General features: G+C 36.8%; 2 protein-coding genes and 1 non-coding gene across 4 annotated transcripts in view; 1 reads left to right on the forward strand and 2 right to left on the reverse strand.

Moving 5' to 3' along the window:
* Positions 1-250: 250 nt before the first annotated feature.
* On the reverse strand, positions 251-2,165 carry LOC128675972 (uncharacterized). Its single transcript, XM_053755838.2, has 2 exons — positions 1,166-2,165; positions 251-1,029 (listed from the first exon to the last, which is right to left on the reverse strand). The coding sequence occupies exons 1-2, from the start codon at positions 1,878-1,880 to the stop codon at positions 338-340; spliced, it is 1,407 nt and encodes a 468-aa protein (XP_053611813.1). The 5' UTR covers positions 1,881-2,165; the 3' UTR covers positions 251-337.
* Positions 2,162-18,979, reverse strand: part of LOC128675973 (ankyrin repeat domain-containing protein 29-like) — a 39,793-nt gene continuing 22,975 nt past the window's right edge. For both annotated transcript variants that reach the window (XM_053755839.1, XM_053755840.1), the window contains 6 exons: positions 18,530-18,628; positions 12,595-12,693; positions 7,464-7,598; positions 5,678-5,750; positions 5,319-5,423; positions 2,162-4,801 (listed from right to left, as the gene is read on the reverse strand). In XM_053755839.1, coding sequence (XP_053611814.1) covers positions 5,398-5,423; positions 5,678-5,750; positions 7,464-7,598; positions 12,595-12,693; positions 18,530-18,628 — 432 coding nt within the window. In that variant the 3' untranslated portion in view covers positions 2,162-4,801; positions 5,319-5,397. The remainder of the gene's footprint in view (positions 4,802-5,318; positions 5,424-5,677; positions 5,751-7,463; positions 7,599-12,594; positions 12,694-18,529; positions 18,629-18,979) is intronic.
* TRNAC-GCA (transfer RNA cysteine (anticodon GCA)) lies at positions 11,952-12,023 on the forward strand. The gene has a single exon. It is a non-coding gene; the product is annotated as a tRNA-Cys (tRNA).

Here is an 18,979-nt window from a genome sequence, read left to right on the forward strand (position 1 = left end):
CGAATAGCGTAGGCCTTGTTAATATTTAAATAATTTACGATTAAAATTTAATGACTTGGCGTAAGCACAATCAAAAATAGATCAGTGTACTACTCCACCAAAACAATTAGGCACATGGCAAACATGGCGTCACTGTAGCTAGGGAGGGGAATATTCGAGACTCGCTGATACCTAGTATGAAACTGGTAAGTAACTATTGTGAATACAACTTAGTATGTGTATATTATAACTATACTTTATTTATTTTGGGAACAGAGAACTGTGTGTGCAAAGGAAATAATAAAACTCCTAATTGATTAAATGTACTTTATTTATTGGAATAATTTGAAAAATTGTTCTAATCAGAATCTAATTCTTCAATCCCTGACATTCTTTCAAAATCTGAATGTGATTCCAAATCACTGTCATCGCTGTCGTCATTTACATTTATGACTAACTCTCTTGCGTCTTCTAAACCTTGCTTTTCCCAGTACGCCTTCCGTAACCGGTCCACGTGATTAATTTCTTTTTTCCAATCGTCTTGCGTTATTGATTGTATGGCTTCCCTGGCTAGTTTTTCGATTTGTCTCTCTGACTGATCGACATTCTTGTCGGCGACTCTTTGTTTGACCAGGTTCCAAATGTACTCAATAGGATTGAGGTCACATTGATATGGTGGAAGTCTGAGGACTTCGTGACCGCTCTCCTCTAAAAGTTTGTCCACTAAATATTCTTTTTCCGGTCGGTTGCGAATTATAATATAATTCAACTCAGCCTTTGTCATTCGCGGGTCAAACGTAATGTTTCTCTCGCTCAGCCAATTCTGCATGTCTTGTTTACGAGCGGCCATAGTAGGAGGCTTATTTAATTGCTTGCTGTGGTAGGGCGCGTTGTCTATGACAACAATACTGTTAGGTGGCAAATTTGGAATTAGTTTTTCGGTTAACCATTTCGTGTAGTTTTCTGTGTCCATTTCGTCGTGGTAATCCCCTTTACTACTTTTACATTTGTATAATAAGTCTGCACCTTCGACGAACCCAGTCTCTCCTCCTGAAATACAAAGATATAAACATTAATAAACAGTGTAGTGACATGAACAATAGTTAAATTATTAAAGTAGAATATCACGTACGTGCAGAAATATTAATTATATGGAACCCTAATAAGACAGCTCATTGGGTATTACCTGCGTGAACGATTATCCAGCGTTGGCCAGCACTATCGTTTTTTCTTATGCCTGGGACCGTTTGACTTTGCCAACACTTGTTGACAGTGTAATGCGAGTGGACCCATGTTTCATCGGTAAAAATAACAGGTTTTTTTTCCGGGCCCAAGTCGTCGTTTTCTTTTAATCTTCTTAAGTAACGTGCACGCCACGCTGCTATTTCAGGTCTTTCTATGAGCACGTCTCGTTTTTTGGAGCACTTTTTGAATTTAAATCCCAAACTTTCTGTTATAATTTTTCGCAGGGTCTCTCTTTGACCAGGAAAGTTAAGATCTCTCTTAACAACGTTTAAAATTTTTTTCAATGTAGGCACTTCTTTGTACACGTCATAAAAGCTTTCAATTTTTGTTTTAATTGCACAAATCATGAAGTCATCAATTTCCAGCTTTTTCTTTTGTTTTCGCTTTTTCCCTGGAGTGGGTAATTTGACTGTCTCTGTTGGGGCTTCGCTTGACGTACCCGGCTGTGGTGAAAGCCTTAGTTTCTCCAAAACTTCTTTTTCCTCGTTTTTTATTCTGGCCAATGTGCGTCGACTAATGCCAGTAGCCGTACACACTCGCTTTTCCACTTGAGATATTGGAATAGCTATTCCATGCAACTTTTCTTCCTCAAAAAAATGTAATACTTTTAATATCATTGTCCTTTCGGACCCACGGATAGTTTTTTTCCTACCCATTATGAGGTTAACAAAAAATATCAACAACAAAAACAACACGGGACTTTTAAACAACACAGAATGAATTAATAACAATTATTTAACAAAAATTAACAACACAAACTCAACAAAAACCCAACTGACAACGAAAATTTTAGGAGGCGCGAAAGCACGTGGTGTAACTGCAGAGCGCGAGTACACGACTGCGCGTCACTAGGGAGAGCGCGGGGAGGTGAGACGAGGTACGGGCGCCGAAACCGCATTCCTGTCATGCGCCTAATTGTTTTGGTGGAGTAGTATGTAATTATTGTATATTAAAATTAATATTTATACTTATATGTAATATAAAATAGAATTTAATGTACAGTCATTATAATATTGTTCTTAATGATATTAAATTGATACAGAGAGACAGGTGCTCGCTTTAGCTCGGACAATTTTAATTTAGAAAATACCTTAGACATAATCTTATTTTTAACATTAGGCATTAAAATTAAGACGGTTTACTATTTAACACGGAATTTTGAATTATAATATTTTAGCATAGCAATATCTCTGGAGCATAGAAGTAATTTTTACCTACTGCCTACACATTATTTCTAAGTAATCTATTTTGGCTTAGATTTTATGTTATTAAAAATAAAGTCGTGTTCTTATGATAAATTAGTGTTTACGGAAAATTCTTATGTAGTAAATAATCTTCAAAATAAATTGTGTAAAGATATTTTTTAACATTATTTATTTTAGCTTATATCTATTCTTAGTATCCTTCAATCAATAATAAGAATTAGATTGATAATATCATCTCATACAAAAGTTTTACTACAGCCCCTCTGAAATAAAGGAATGAATAGAGCTGAATATTTTTCACAAGTTTCATGGCAAAAGTATCGTAGTAAAGAATAGGAGCAGTATCAAAATAATTGTTTTACATGACTGGTCAAAAGCAAAAGAGTACCTGTGTTTTCAGTTGAACGTATAGTATGTATATTATATCAACTAAAAATAACGATATTTGACTATATTGATAATCTGCTATTTTGAGGATCTTCTATTTTCGTATTATGCTAATGAGGAAATAATAAAAATATATTAATTTACATCATATACAGGGTTACAGGTATCAAACGCAAAACCTAAAGACTTGGTACATCAAAACAATCAATTTTTATTCTATTCTATTCTACTTTTCGTGATACAAAGTCTTTCTTTTCATATAAACAAAAGACAATCTAATTTGGGGTCTACATATCTTAACTCTTATGTCAAGCAACACGAGACAGTACAGTAGCGATGTAGGAATCGAAAATAGAGGTACCTAACGTTTTATAGAAACGACATTAAAACTAAAAAGAGGATTTTTTAATATATTTATTACGTTTTTTACGACAAAAGATGTTAGTCTCTGTTCCTTATGCACCTTTGGAAGGTTATGCGTTAGATCCAGTAACCCAGGTATAAGTATCCATGTATGAATAACTAAAAATTAACAGCACGTATCCATGTATGAATAACTAAAAATTGACAGCACTATAGAACATTTTTATCTGGTGTATATTTCTTTACACTAAAACTAACCAAAAGAAAGAACCAATTATGTATGCTAACCAGGAGAATATAACCAGGTTGTATTCTCTGTTGTATTGAAGCTAACGCTAAGACGGGTCTAAAACAGCCACTTTCAATCACAATGATCTTAATATGTACCTATTACATTTAGAAAAATCACAACAACATTAAAAAGTAACATTTATTTTTCGGGATGAAAGGTACCCTCATGTCCTTCTCCGTACTTTAAAACAAACAAACTTACTTTCGTATTTATAGGTAATATTAGTTAGTATAGTCAGATACACCTGTACATACATTGCCGTTTACATAGGACACTCATCTAAATACATGATTAATTTTCTTATTACTGATCGAAGTTAGTATCTAATCAATGGACAGAAATAATTACGCATTGCGTATATACATATTCGTTTCTTAATTACAAAAGCGATTCGGATGTGCACATTATATCGTTAATTCATAAAGTGCATTACAACTAGAAAAGTGATAAGATTGTACATTTGCAAGATGGTCAAAAACATCATAGGGTAAGGCACTAGGATAGGGTGTAAATTGGAAGGTATACATATAAAATTGACCAAATTGTTCCTCGATTAGTAGAGAAAAGGCCACAGGCATAATTAAACAAACATAGTAGGTACTTAGGAAGGGGAAGACTAGGAAATATGGTACTCGTAGTAGAACGACAGATTGATCAATAGGAATATGTGGTTGAGTATCGAATAAGTATAGAAATATCGTAAATTCACAAAAAGCCGTGAAATATTAAAATATGCTTTCAAAATTGTGAAGCGAAGTCACTTCAATAGTAGCATCATCGCGGGCATTGCTGTAAATCTTGCCGAAAGTAAACGACAATACTTACGTGTCCGGACCCGTGCTTCATCTAGAATATATAATATGTATATTGTACAATATACCGTTGGTGACGAAAAAATGATAGATATCTAGCACACAGTTCGTCACTTAAAGGCAGCTTGGGATGCAACTAATCAATAACGAGAAATAGAAATTAACAATTTTGCTAAATTTCATGTTATTATTTAGCCCTCATAACATCAATCTACTCAAAATCATAGCAAATTAGCATGATAGAGGTCTATGCATATGATGCAAGGGAATGTGCGGATAACCAGACAATTAGTAGTTGACTGTTTATTCGTGCGTTTTTCTCCGCGTCCATTCACTAGGTAGGGCCGGTATGGGCCTCGTTAGCGAGGTGGTGGGGCGGACTTGGAGCAAATTTCAGGGATCTGTAGAAGAGGTCCTACGTGCGACGCAATTGGCGCAGTCGCACGGACGGGGCCTCTCGTCTTCAGGAAGGTTCGCGTGCGCAGCGCGATAGCACAGTTCGCGGTAACGGGCGCAGCCTGAAATATGATTGTTTATTTTTCATTAAAGATCGAGGTAGTTCAAGAAGAGAGATAAATTACGTAGTTGAATTTAAAAACTAATTGCGAGCCGGAATCGTGCACCAAAGCTTCTGCACCAACTTGTAGGTAACAACGTACCTATGTAAATACTAACAATACCTAAATTTCCAGGCGTATGCATTCATTTTGCATGAAATGATGAACAATTTTTTAAAATATATTAGGATAAATCACACAGATTGAGCTAGCCCCAAAGTAAGTTCGAGACTTGTGTTATGGGATACTAACTCAACGATACTATATTTTATAAAAAATACATATATAGATAAACATCCAAGACCCGGATCAATCAGAAAAAGATCATTTTCCACCATGACCTGACCGGAGATCGAACCCAGGACCTCTCGGTTCAGTGGCAAGAACTTTACCACTGCGCCACCGAGGTCGTCGAATTAAGTTGGTAATGGTTTTTGACTGTAACAATGATCGGTCAACGGAATAACTATGTTCCTACCTGTGGGAGGAAGTGCCAGCCGCGTGTCTGCAGCAAACCCTCGCTGTGCCAGTCTGTCAAGCAGAGTGGTAGCCGACCATCACCGCTCACTATCGTGCTCCATGCCTGTGAAATGCAATAAAATTACATCTAAAACTATTCAGCTCTTGGATCAAAGTTTAATGACCGAATGCTGATGCGGATATGTAGGTTTTGATGATTAAGCCTACAATGTAAGCACATACGGTTACCATAACGATGACGAGTTTTTCGTGCTTAGCTAGGTGCTTGGCTTACAGATTTTATAGGTCATTGTGATCCCACTGATCATCTCGTGTTGGGTATTATTCAAGAAGCATAAGTCTGCACTTAAGATATACCTTCGCTAGCAGCAGGAGAATGTCCCCCAGACTTATCGTCCGCCCGCGGGGTTGTGGAGCCGTCTGAGTGCTCCTGAAAGTTTAGAATGAATTGTGTCAGGCATTGTCAATTCGAAATTTAAGAAACCGATAATTCGTAAATTTCCTGTTAAAATCTGAAGTCCCTGCTCAATCCATACATCAATCTCCGAAAATTACACAAACGGAAAATTATTAAAAAAAGATTCAGCTCAGATCAAATATGTAGTTGCAGCACCAAAATGCTGTAGCGCGAAACGCAAAGTGTGTTTACCATACTGAAGAATTGAATTGAAAATACGTAAAAAGTATACCTAAGTATACCTGGTTATTAGTATATTATTCAATTAAAAATTACTACAACGAAAATAGGTTGTTGAATCCCAAATGGCCAGGAAATGGTTGACCTGGCTGCGTCGGAAATTGAATAATTCCGCATCGCTGCGGCTGCTGCTTCCGAGGTACACCCCAGAGACACACCTCGTTAATATACATCAAGCTGGATCAATGGAGGGTGAGTTAATGGAGGTTGTACCCTAGAAAAATATTTCACAGATGAAAGCTGATAATGAGGTTATGTGTGAATGATAAAAAATTGTTTGAAAAAAAAAATATTTTCCATGCGTTGATGTCAGCTGTAGAAGTCTTTATTTTACAAATCGAGTAATTTCACTTTTTAAATAGTAGGTGGTAGATACATTTTTTGAAAATAAAACTAAAAAACAACAGCGAAAATAAGCGATGCGAAGTGAAGGAAAATGTTTTGACAGCATCCACAGCGGCCTTGCCGTGAGGCTGTGTTTTTTGCCAAAACATTGAAGACGGCATTTCCTTTGGTGCTTATAGTCCTTACTTTGTATAACATAAAAATACAAAGGTTATTTTTCGGTTTTGCGTGGGAACCCACTAACCTACTTACTTCGACAAAAAAAAATGTACGCAATACACAGTAAAAATACACCTATAAGAAGAGTTAAGTACATGTGGGTTGAGGAGTCACTTCAGATTCTATTTTGTAAAAAGGAGTGAAATATATTAATAACATTTTTGGTAAAATAGGAGCCCTTGTAAGTTTATTTTTCATGTGTTGGGAGCATTTGCTTGATCCTTTTTTGCGATCTTACCTTCCCTACGATCACCGGCTTAGAAGGACTAATCCCTCTTAGAATTATGGAGGGCCCGAACTTGTGTCCGCTCGAATGACATGGACAGGTTTATGGCATAGATGATATCTGTTCATGAAATATTTACCTACTGTTACTTAAAAGGGAGGTCGATAAATTGGTTACGCGACTCATCTCTATATTGTTATAGTTCCTCCGCTTTTCCTAAGACATTCCTTATCTTAGATATCCTACGTTCGTTCTCAGTAGCTTTACCGAAAACTTGATAAAAAAGACTATTGAGAATGTATACTCCTAAGTTCTATTTGAGAAATCAAGATAAAACTAATGAGAACATTTCTTTAACAAATTTCTCACTAGTCCGATTATATTTTTTACATACTGGTAGTACCCCATGTACTACCAGTACCATGTACTACCTACTGTATGTACTACCAGGCGATATGAAAAGTAAAAATTTATATTAATGTACTTACGATCGATCACCTTAATAATATACCTAACTGTTATTAAGGTGACCGTGCAGTGATTTATTTGTCGCATTTGTGATGTGCCGTCCGTCGGAAACGTTCTCCCAAACAATAAGTAATTATAAAGTCTCATCAATCGTCTCAAGCATAAGCAACATATTCGGTTGAATTTACCTGGCGTGGATCCAGGTTGGTTGTGGCCGTCAACAGATCTAGTATGGCTGAGAAGGAGCCGCGAGCGGCGCGTCGGAAGCCCTCCGGTGGACACTCAGCTGCTCCTCCGGCCACGCTCATTGGTGATTGAGACCACTGTTGAACAAAATAGGATCTTAGTTGACACAACTATTAAACGTTCGCTTTATTAAAGAAAATACTAGTTGTTCGCCGCGAACTTAGACCTTATGTACACAATACATACATTTCATAAGTTTTTACAAAATTGTGAATATTTCAAAAACGACTAAATCGATTTTGATGCCCCACGAACTTAAAAATTCTATTGGTAGATAAGTACCTTTTGAATTTCATCAAAATCGGACCAACGGTTCGAAAGTTATCGCGTTACAAACAAACAAACATACATACATACAAAAAATGTATTTTTGCCCCAGGTAGAATTGTAGACCTCGCCCACTTCGCTCGCTCGGTCAGTTAGATAGACATCTATAGTTTCTATATAGAGGGCGCAGTGCTCACAACAACAGGGTAAGTGCCCGGAAAAACGTAAAACCTCTGGCCTATAAGTGCGTTCAGCACAAAATAGATAAAATTATTAATATATTTTTTCAAAAGTCTTAAATCCATCTTTAAAGTTTACAACGCGATAGTGGTGAAATTTTTAAAACGTTGAGTGAAATTCGCAACCAAGGAAGGTTTGTAAGTTTTTTAGGTAGTTTGTATTGGACGTGTAATATGCAACAGCTCAGGCAGAGCAGGAGAGCAATGGAGTGCGGAGGTCGCATGATTAAATAATCCTAGCCGACCCATCCGGCCTTATTCTGGATTTTGGGTAAAAAGTGCCATGTGTTGTTTCACGTAATTGTGAAATTTTTAATTACATTTCTTCTAATAGTTTATCGAAGAAGTAAAACTCCAAAACAAACTCGCTCTATTTCAGCGTTCGATTCAAGATAGTTTCAAGACTTTCAAGTGAAAACATCCACAAAATTTTTTGCCCAATTCACCAACATATCACCAACCAATCAATAATTTAGTGAAGTACCTCCTACTTGCATATTTTGTTTATTTTTGAGTGTAGCTTAGTTTATCTAGCATAATGAATAAGAGGTAAGTATATCAAATTCTCTCACACATTCCTCGTCCGCTCTTACTAACAGACTATCTATAGTACCTACCTAATTAGCGTTTAATTGTCGTTTGTTGTGGTTGCGAACACAGGATAATTATATACTATTACAATACATCTCAAAAGTTAAACGATCGTACGCCCGAACTTCAAGGAGGGGTGCCATGTCTGCATTATTAGGTAGGTAGGTATACTATTTTGTTTGGCGTCGCGGACCAAATCAGTTAAGTATACCTACTTTGTTTTTGCTTGGTCAAGTTATCCTGCATACGAATGCCGCGGCAGCTGGCAATTATTTGACACATAATGATTAAATATCGTCTTTGTTAATAAGGGTAGGTATTTTCTTGACTGCTGATTAGTGATTCCTCGAAATATTTTTACATTCTTTTTAATTTAGCGTACCTACGATTTTTTATATATATTACTAGATATTAAACTAAAATTTAATAATAAATTATAGTTCGTAACTTCATGGCACTGTCATGTCACTGCTAGGAAGTAAGTAGGTATGACACCCAATTTTAAGTGTCTGTTTATCGTGTATACTAACACTGATATAATGTTCCAAACAGAATAGTCTCCCTCGTTGAATGAGCTTCAATAATGCAAGCAACAGCCCCGGCTGGCTATTGATGTAAATTTCATCCGGTAAATTGTTCCCCATTGAATATCGATGTTGCGATCCGATTGGCCGATATCTCAAGAGTACTTACCTACTTTGGACCAGAGATAGAAAAATCGAGTAAGTTTGTGGAACCGAGCACTACTGAGAATAAAGGGTTTTTGAATGAAGTGACACATATTAATGTGAAATGGTATGATACACCAACAAACGATTTACCATTAAACCGTTAGCCAACATAATTTTTAAACAATTGAGTTTTCATCCGATTGCGATTAGGTACGATTCGCTAAAGAACTTTCAAATTTTCAGGCTCAAATAACGTTAGGCCCACAGGCAGAAGGTGTTTGTCTGACAATGTTTACTGACACGATGTCCAGCGGTATCGATGTCAAATAGAAGGGTCGCGTGTGCTTCACGGGTCACGGGATTGTGCGGCGTTCGGATTAGGTCATAAAAATATTGCTGTGCGTGGAACGAAACTACAAATCGAAATTTCATGTCATCGCAAACTGCACTGTTTTTTTTTCAAATCACCACTAAAAAGAGAATCGTTCCATAAGACGGGTTACACAAGGACATACCTACCTAGTAGACTTGAATATTATGGGGAAGTTTGCAAAAGAAGTTTCTCATCATCATCATCATACTTAACCTTAAAATTAGGTAATAAATTATGGGTGTTTTTATATTACCTCAGATAATACCTACTGTAAAGTCCTTGTTTTATGTAAACAATCAACTTCTCTCTCTCAATCAATGTCAGGAAGCCCCTCTTCCTCTCAAGATGTTTAAAAATCAGTGTTATCTTCTACAAATCATTGTTGCGGATAACCAAAACCTTTAGCTGAGATATTTCTGTGCTTACTATGCTATTTGTATTCGTTTTTATTTGGATAGTTGCATTCACAACTAAACGAAGCAATCATGAAGCCTAGCAACATCCATCTGTAATATAGTACCTATTTTGATTCCGTTGCAAATCAGACGCTCCAGGCGTTATTATGAAGCGACGATCAATTTGTGATAGCTCTCTGAAATTGCATTTCCATTGATCCCTGTCTATCAGATTACGGATGCTTAGTATACTTAGGTACCTATACCTATACTTAGTTTAAATTGTTTGCAATTGCAAATGCTTTTGTAGTACAAAGTACCTACTTATATATAGAATAATAAATCTGGTCCTTATGCATTCGCAAATGTTTATTTAAGTGGCTCTCTCTTGGGAAGATATTTTTCTCTCACGTCAGCATGGAATAGGTAATCTTACCTAGTAGGTACCAAAACTGCTTTATACCAAACGGGTAGAAATGGGTACAAAACAAATTTACGTATAGGTAATTACATTTCCAAAATATTACAAATGGATCTTTTATTCGTTGGAAGAGGAATCGTGATAAATTCCTTACATTATTATAAATACTTAATCAAAAGCCAGGACATCGACAAACATTCTGATTTATGACATTATCACTCTACTCCGCCCTCTACTCTATTTCAAGTTGATAAAGTTAATTATTGTCACCAAACACAACAAGTACTATACGTTAATCTGTGCGTCAATTCGTGAACGGGTGCGGCCAGGGGGAACTGGTCCGCTCGATTCTCTATATGAGTATTTGTTTGTTTGTATTGTTTACTTGCCTACATCTAAGTATTTTTTTCTATCAGCACTTGATCGCAATCATAAATAGTTTTTGTTTTTTTTAATAGTTTTTGACCATATATTCTTATGTACATAACTACTTTGTTACACTTACTATTAGAGATAAAGAAGATAAGAAACCAATGTTGTACGAAATGCCAGTAGTTTGTAGCTTTTTGAGAAATTAACTACTATATAATAAACAGTGCTTGTGAAGGTCTAATTTCCGAATAAATTATTTGATTTGTAACTTACTGGAGTTGAAAACTATTCCCAATCGAAGTTCTTGAGGGTTGGCTGATTTTAACACGAATTCGTAGTCAAATTGTTAACAAGAAGCAAACACTAACAAACTTTTAATTTATTTGTCTAACTAAAGTCACAGATTCAGCAGTTCGGTTCCCATTTAAACTTTATGGTTACAAATGTAGTTTTAATCGAATAATTTTGTGCTAATTTCGAATGATGGTGTAGATTCGCCATACTGAATACCTATAGAGTTTTGAACCACTATATAAATATTTGAGTATGGGTCATAACATTTGTTGTATTATGAAACATTTAATTAACTGTATTGTACAATTATCTTACGGTATTTTCGAGTGTGTTCTGGTATTAGATTTTACTTAAGACGCCTAAAGGCACCTGACATGAATTTTACGTCTACCTTTCGACATTAGTGACAAGGTTGTCGAATACACAGGATGCAGGATTCCTCACGATTGTACAATTATATTATTTATACTTATATAATTACTAGTTTTTGAAAACAAAATAATAACGACAAAGGAAAGTACTCTACGCACCTACTAAGTGAATGCCAATGAATAAAATCCTTAGGGGCAATGCAGAGCAGACAGAATACAAATTAGAATATAAATTCAATCTAAATTTATCAACGGACGAGTCATAACTCCCACACATTAAAATTGAAAGTGAATTTGCATGTGAATTGATGTTGTTTGAGAAATTACTGTTTTATCAGTGTGCGTGTAATCTTTTACACCAACACAATGCATGACGTCATGCACTTGCTCGACCAGCTTGTGTAAGTTGGTTGGATATTTCACTGCATCGCTCAACGGGGATATAGCTCAGTGGTAGAGCATTCGACTGCAGATCGAGAGGTCCCCGGTTCAAACCCGGGTGTCCCCTGCTTACAAAGCGTAGTTTTTAATATTTTTTTAGGCAAATTATACAATTTCCTACATTCACAAGATCCGTTGATGGATTTTTATCACTCTTATTACATTTAACTCTTGATTGAGGATCTTTAGGAAAATTTTTGTTCTCATTTTGTGACTCTTTCATTTTCGGGACTGCGACGTTGAAAAGCCCGGAGTCAGTAGATAAACCTTAAAATGTTCGTCCTCGATCTCAATTCGTGTGTATGAAGTCAAAAGGATTCAACCAGTTCAACAAAGAAACAAAAAGATATCCAGACGGTTCTTGCGACTCGACGTTGGCAATTACACAGATTTTCAGCCTTTTACTAGACGAAAAGATAAATGGTAGAAAAAGTAAAGATAAATGTAAGAATTTTCCGAATTCTGAAAAATTCTAAACACTATTATAACATACTATATACACAGTTTTACAAAATAACTTATTACTAGACGAATTATAGTGTGCTTGCAAGTCAGCAAGGCAAAAACGCTTTTTGCACGTTATCGCAGGACCACTGATTTTCAGTTATTGCCAAAACAAAAGCAATAGACGAAGTTACCTGGTCAGTCAGAGCGGGGTCAGCCCCCCTCGCCAACAGCAGCTCCACGATGTCCGTAGCGTCTGCTGCACAAGCTGCGTGAAGCGCCGATGATCCCACCTGGATAACAAATTAAATGAAATAAAAATTCTGAACTCGAGAATGGTATTAATTATTAAGAACTAATCGAACTAAATACAAAATATAAAGCCTGTAGGGTAGTTGTGAAAATAATACAATCGGCCAATGTTTACTCGTATATTGAGTCAAGTTACAACATAAAGGAGCATACACAATATCTTGAATTAAATGACTTTCACACTTGTATCGGATTTTTGTTAAAGTGGATTCCTAATTCAAGGTTTCGGAACGGACTACATAAGGGCTATCGCATTCCTTGCCTTCCCTAGGGTTTTACAGAGAGGACTACGTAAAGGCTATCGCTCTCTGGGACCCAGACTAACCGCTACTGAAAGACCACATAAAGGTTATCGTATCAGTGTCGGCTGCTGCTAGCTAAGTGAGCTTGGAGTGGCGCGTACGGCTTATAAAGGCGGTCCGTGGATGGTGCCGTGTGCAAACTTAAGACGTCATCATTGCGCGTCGAGCAGGACAGGTATATGTGTGACAAGGAAAGTATTCGAGTTCGTGCGTTGTGCATGTTATTCTCGTTACAGTCTCCCCCTCTGGTACTCGTTGACGTCCCGTAAGAGTATCAGGATTATGAAGGTGTTTGCTTCCTTGGTCTTCCGCGTTTTTTAATAGGTAGACATGGAGCAGGAGTTTCATCATCTCTCTTTTCAAATTTTGTCAAAGCCGAAGAATGATATTTCCCGATTGGCTTTTCAGGTTCATTTGTATTAGCCACTTCGTAAATGGAATTGCCATATTTTTTAATTATATTATAAGGTCCGTCACGACGAGGGGCAAATTTTGCAGAAAATTGTTTATCTCGACTACTAATCGGATGTGTTTCTACTAAGACCAGGTCTCCGATATTGTATCCTGGGTCTGGTCGTCTTTTTGTATTTGCTCTATCTCTGTTAACATCTTGCATATTTTCGACGTTCTCTTTAGCAGTAATTAAATCTTTAGCAAGCTGTCTCAAATGTGGTGTAATTTCAGGTACAAAATTTTCTGTTTGTACGATATCACTAAAATTGTGAGAAACATCAAATGGTGTTCGTAATTCTCTTCCAAATGTTAAGTATGCTGCGGTGAAATTTGTACTTTGATTGTACGCTGTGTTCATTGAGAAGCGCACAGCAGGTAACATCTCGGGCCATTTATTATGTTTGTCTTGGACTAATATTGCCAATTGAGTTTTAAGGTCTCTGTTTTTTCTTTCAACAATATTAGGCTCAGGATGGTAGACAGGACTTAGAAATTGTTGTATGTCTAAACAAAAAGTTAATTGTTGCATTACGGCTGATATGAATTGGGTGCCATTATCACTTGAAATTCTACGAGGTAAGCCATATCGTAGTAATACTTCGTTTAATAAAATTAAAGCACATTGTTGTGCAGTTGCTTCTGTTATTGCAAATAGTTCAACCCAACGGGTAGCTGTATCTTCTATGATGTATATCCATTTTTCGCCTTTTGAACCTTGAGGTAAAGGCCCAAACAAGTCGATTGAGAGTACCTCAAATCTTTGATTGTTTGCAGTAGATTGAAATAGACCTACTGGTTTTTGATTTGTAGCTTTGTAGCGCTGACATTCTATACATGTTTTAACGTATTTTATAACATTCTTTCGTAAACCTTTCCAGTAGAAATTCTGTTCAATTCGTTTTACTGTTCTGTCTACACCTAAATGTCCAGCAATAGGTGCGTCGTGATATGATTTTAGTAAGCTATTGATTTCATGTTTTGGTATCACTAACTTAGCATGATCTTCTTCTTGGTCAGGAGTGAATCGATATAGTACTCCTTTATTTAATAAGTAGCCTCTTTTAGACCATTGTGCCAAATCTTCCTGGGTAGATTTATCCTCTAAGGCTTTTATGATTCGTAGTAGTTCATCATCCTTTTCTTGTTCTGCTCTTATATTGATTTCATTTCTTTTTGGTAAATCAAATTCTACAGTGCAGATTACACATAATTCATTAGAATGTTCTTCTTCACATGGAGGCCTGGACAAAGTATCTGCTAAGACATTTGTCTTGCCTGGGCTGTATTTTATTTCTAAATTATAGGGTTGCAGTTGTAAAGCCCATCTAGCGAGACGACCGGTTGGTGATTTTAAATTAAGCAACCATCTTAAAGGTTGATGGTCGGTAATCGTTAAGAATTTTGTTCCCTCAATATATCCTCTGAATTGTTTTACTGCCCAAACAATGGCTAGTGCTTCCTTTTCAGTGACTGTGTAATTTTTTTCTGCTGATGTTAGTAGTCTACTTGCGTATTCGACAGGGTGTTCTTCTTTGCCCTCCCCCTGAAGTAAAGCTGCTCCAATAGCATACTTACTTGCGTCTGTTTTGATTATAAACGGTTGTTCGAAATTAGCTTGTTTAAGTATTGGTGTAGATGTTAATGCGTCTTTCAAGATTTCATAAGATTGTTTTTGTTCTTTATCCCATTTCCACAAAGCTTGTTTCTTTGTAAGACTGGTTAAGGGTCTTGCTTTTTCAGCAAAGTTCGCTATAAATCTTCTATACCATGATGCGGTTTGCAGGAATGAGATTAATTGTTTCAAATTTTTAGGTTCTGGTCTCTGGGTCAGGGCTGATACTTTCCCAATATCCGTCTTTATTCCTTCTGGTACTATCAAATGTCCCAAATACTTTATTTTTGAGCATCCGAACTTGCATTTTTTTCTATTAGCTCTTAGATTAAAATCTTGTAATTTTATAAATATTTCTCTCAAATCTTGTAAATGCTGGCGAAAAGTGTCAGATCTAATTATTAAATCATCCAAATACGCTAGTACGCATTGTGCCCTTAGTCCGTTTATGAATTTGTCCATCAATCTCTGAAAGGTTGCCGGTGCATTTCTTAGTCCGAACGGCATGCGTTTAAATTTGTACATACCAAATGGTGAAATAAACGCAGTCTTATCTTGGTCTTCAATGTTTAATCTTATTTGCCAAAATCCTGACTGTAAGTCTATTGTTGACATATAGGGCATAGCTTTGGCCTGGTGCAATAAATCGTCTATTCTGGGTAGGGGATATCTATCTGGTATTGTTATTTCATTTAATTTGCGAAAATCTATACAGACTCGGACATCATTATCTCCCTTTGGAACTAGAATGACAGGTGAACACCAAGGAGACTCACATTCCTCTATTATGTCATTACTTAACATTTCGTCTAATTTTACTCTAAGTTGTTGTTGCCTAGCGGGCGATAATCTATATGGTTTTACAACTACAGGTTCATGTTTACCTGTTTCTATTTTATGTTCTATGTATGGTGTGGCATCACCATTAGATGCAAAGATAATACTAAATTCTGACAATAGATTGTTAAACTGTTCCCTTTCATTATCATTTAATGAGTGACATTCGTCAGGTTTTAATGAAATGTCAATGGAATACAATTGAGTAGGATTTATTGGTACATATAATACACGGGGATCAATACAAGATGCACTATCTGCAGGTTCTCTTGGACGTTCTAGCCGTGGTGGTGTTTGCAGTTTGTGTAGGATCCATTTTGGTCTTTTGGCATCAGGGGGTGAATTTTCAGGACTTTTCAATGGAGATGGTGTTTCTGGCATAGGCGATACGACTGTGAGCTCATTTGCCCATTTTAAGAAATTTGACATTGTTTCTACTGATTCTGTAACGGCAGGATTTTTGAAAGTTAGAGCTTTAGCAGCAATAAGCGGTATGGTATCATTTCGAAGTTGTAAGAAGTTGTATGTTTGGGAGGGGTCGTCTATATAGTACCAAACTCGTTGTGGTAGATTGAGTACGATACCCGATGCTTCCAAGAAATCTATTCCCAGCAAAGTGCGATTTTCCGATGCTTCTGGTATCACCGAAAATGTCACTGGTCGCTCTCTTCCTCCTAATACTAAATTGACAGTAGTTAGCAGTAAGGTAGTAGTCTTAATAGTTCCATCTGCCAATGTAATGCTACTTGGGCGTTTTTCGAATTGTGTACCTTTTTGAAGGAGTTTTTTATATAGGTGGTTGCTAGCAATACTAGTTCGTGCCGCAGTGTCAATAAAAGCGTAGCCCGTTTCACCCTCCACGGTGATTTTTATTGTAGGAATTTTGGCTTGGGACTGCATAGTGCTTTGTATGGCATAAAATGCAACTGGTTTTGGGGGTGTTTCTTGGTTCTTACAATTATTACAATTGCTTCTAAAAACACCAATCTTTCCGCAACCATAGCACGTAATTTGTGGCTTAGGTTTATCTGTAGATGGTCCTTCAGCAATGTCTTCCTTCTTTTTCTCTGCTTTTTCTTTTGCTTCTATACGTAGTCTAGTGCGACATTCCTCCGCGAGATGGCCTCTCTTTTTACAGAAAGTGCAACGTTTTACTGACTTTGAGCCTGGTTCAGAATCAATTTCCTTTGCGTGTAAAGATTCCTGATGGCGTGCCTTTTCCATTAGATCAGAGAATGTTTTAATGTCGGATCGGGCAATTTTCTCTCGTAAATTTAATTTCAATAAACCATAAATCAGGTCAATTTGTTCATTTTCCTTGTGGCGTTTAACAGGTAGTTGTCCCAATAAGGCTCGTTTTCTACAGAGAAATGAATCTATAGCTCGTCTCGTCCTTGAGAGCTCTTGAATATTTCCATGTATATGTCATGAGGCTGGCGAGTAGGTGCAAACGCGGCGCGTAAGTTTTTCAATGCAGTATTCCATGATTGTGTTTCGGAACGTACTCCTTGCCACCAAGTACTTGCTGTATTTTTCAGAAGTAATGGCAACCCTGCTAATGCTTCTTCATCGGAAATTTGCTCAATTTGTTTATATATCTGTATTGCTGATATAAATTCTTCGACCTTGTTCCGATCCCTTTCTCCATCATAGCGCAGTGTGCAGCGAGTAAAATTTTTATGCGACATTTTACTTGTACACGGTATTCGACTGAGTAGCTCGGCGAACTGTTCTTGAGTGAGTGTAACCGGCGATGGTGACGACGTCGACATATTCCCAACTACCCACTCTTCTTTTAATTTAATCTTGTTTACGGTGTAGATTTTTTTTCGTTGGGCGCCAGATTGTAGGGTAGTTGTGAAAATAATACAATCGGCCAATGTTTACTCGTATATTGAGTCAAGTTACAACATAAAGGAGCATACACAATATCTTGAATTAAATGACTTTCACACTTGTATCGGATTTTTGTTAAAGTGGATTCCTAATTCAAGGTTTCGGAACGGACTACATAAGGGCTATCGCATTCCTTGCCTTCCCTAGGGTTTTACAGAGAGGACTACGTAAAGGCTATCGCTCTCTGGGACCCAGACTAACCGCTACTGAAAGACCACATAAAGGTTATCGTATCAGTGTCGGCTGCTGCTAGCTAAGTGAGCTTGGAGTGGCGCGTACGGCTTATAAAGGCGGTCCGTGGATGGTGCCGTGTGCAAACTTAAGACGTCATCATTGCGCGTCGAGCAGGACAGGTATATGTGTGACAAGGAAAGTATTCGAGTTCGTGCGTTGTGCATGTTATTCTCGTTACAAGCCTTATTTCTTAAGAAAGATTAATTTAGGGAAATAGTTTATTTAGAATTTAATTTAACACTTGGTACAAATAATTAATTTCAAATTAGCAGGTGAAGGTTGTTGAGGACGCTGGAAGAAATCCGATCAGAAACAAGAATTTTTGATGAATGAATAAACTATTTTGGTAGCTGGGGAAGACTTTGATTACCAAACTAAGTAGTCGAAAATGAATAGGGGAAAAAACAAGGGGTTGAGCGAAGCTTTTTCACTTTATATTCGATAAAAAATTTGCAATACAGTGTTGAGATTGTGTGTTCTCACATTGTTCTGCAAGTGTACGTTAGCTCCAGCAGCCAACAGGTGCTCCACGATGCCTCGACAGCCCTGCGCGCACGCCATTTGTAGGGCTGTCACTCCGTTCTGTTGAACACGAATAAAATAATTAAGTTCATACGTGTGTGTGGACTCTACATCTCCACACTGTAGAGATGGTGATGGACCGCATTTGTATTATATATTTTTTGTATTTTGTTAAATAAAGGTGTACTTATTTAGTACATCTTCAAAAAATCTGAAAAAGTCAATGACTCGACCAAAACTTAAGTTCGCCGTTGTCTGTAAGTTTTATCTTTTATTTATGTATGTACATATTTTTTTTTATAAAACGGATTATTTCTATATGAATAAACTATTAATAAAATATTTCAAACAAACAAATGAAAATTATTATATTCGTATTTACCACAAGAAATTTCTCTATAACTAATAGGT

The sequence above is a fragment of the Plodia interpunctella genome, chromosome 15, assembly GCF_027563975.2.
Source record: "Plodia interpunctella isolate USDA-ARS_2022_Savannah chromosome 15, ilPloInte3.2, whole genome shotgun sequence".
NCBI lineage: Eukaryota > Metazoa > Arthropoda > Insecta > Lepidoptera > Pyralidae > Plodia > Plodia interpunctella.

Excerpts from the sequence above, each read along its gene's own strand:
- LOC128675972 (XM_053755838.2), bottom strand. The coding sequence starts at position 1,880 with ATGGGTAGGAAAAAAACTATCCGTGGGTCCGAAAGGACAATGATATTA. Across the intron at positions 1,030-1,165 it reads CTGGATAATCGTTCACGCAG|GAGGAGAGACTGGGTTCGTC; the intron begins GTAATACCCAAT and ends TTTGTATTTCAG.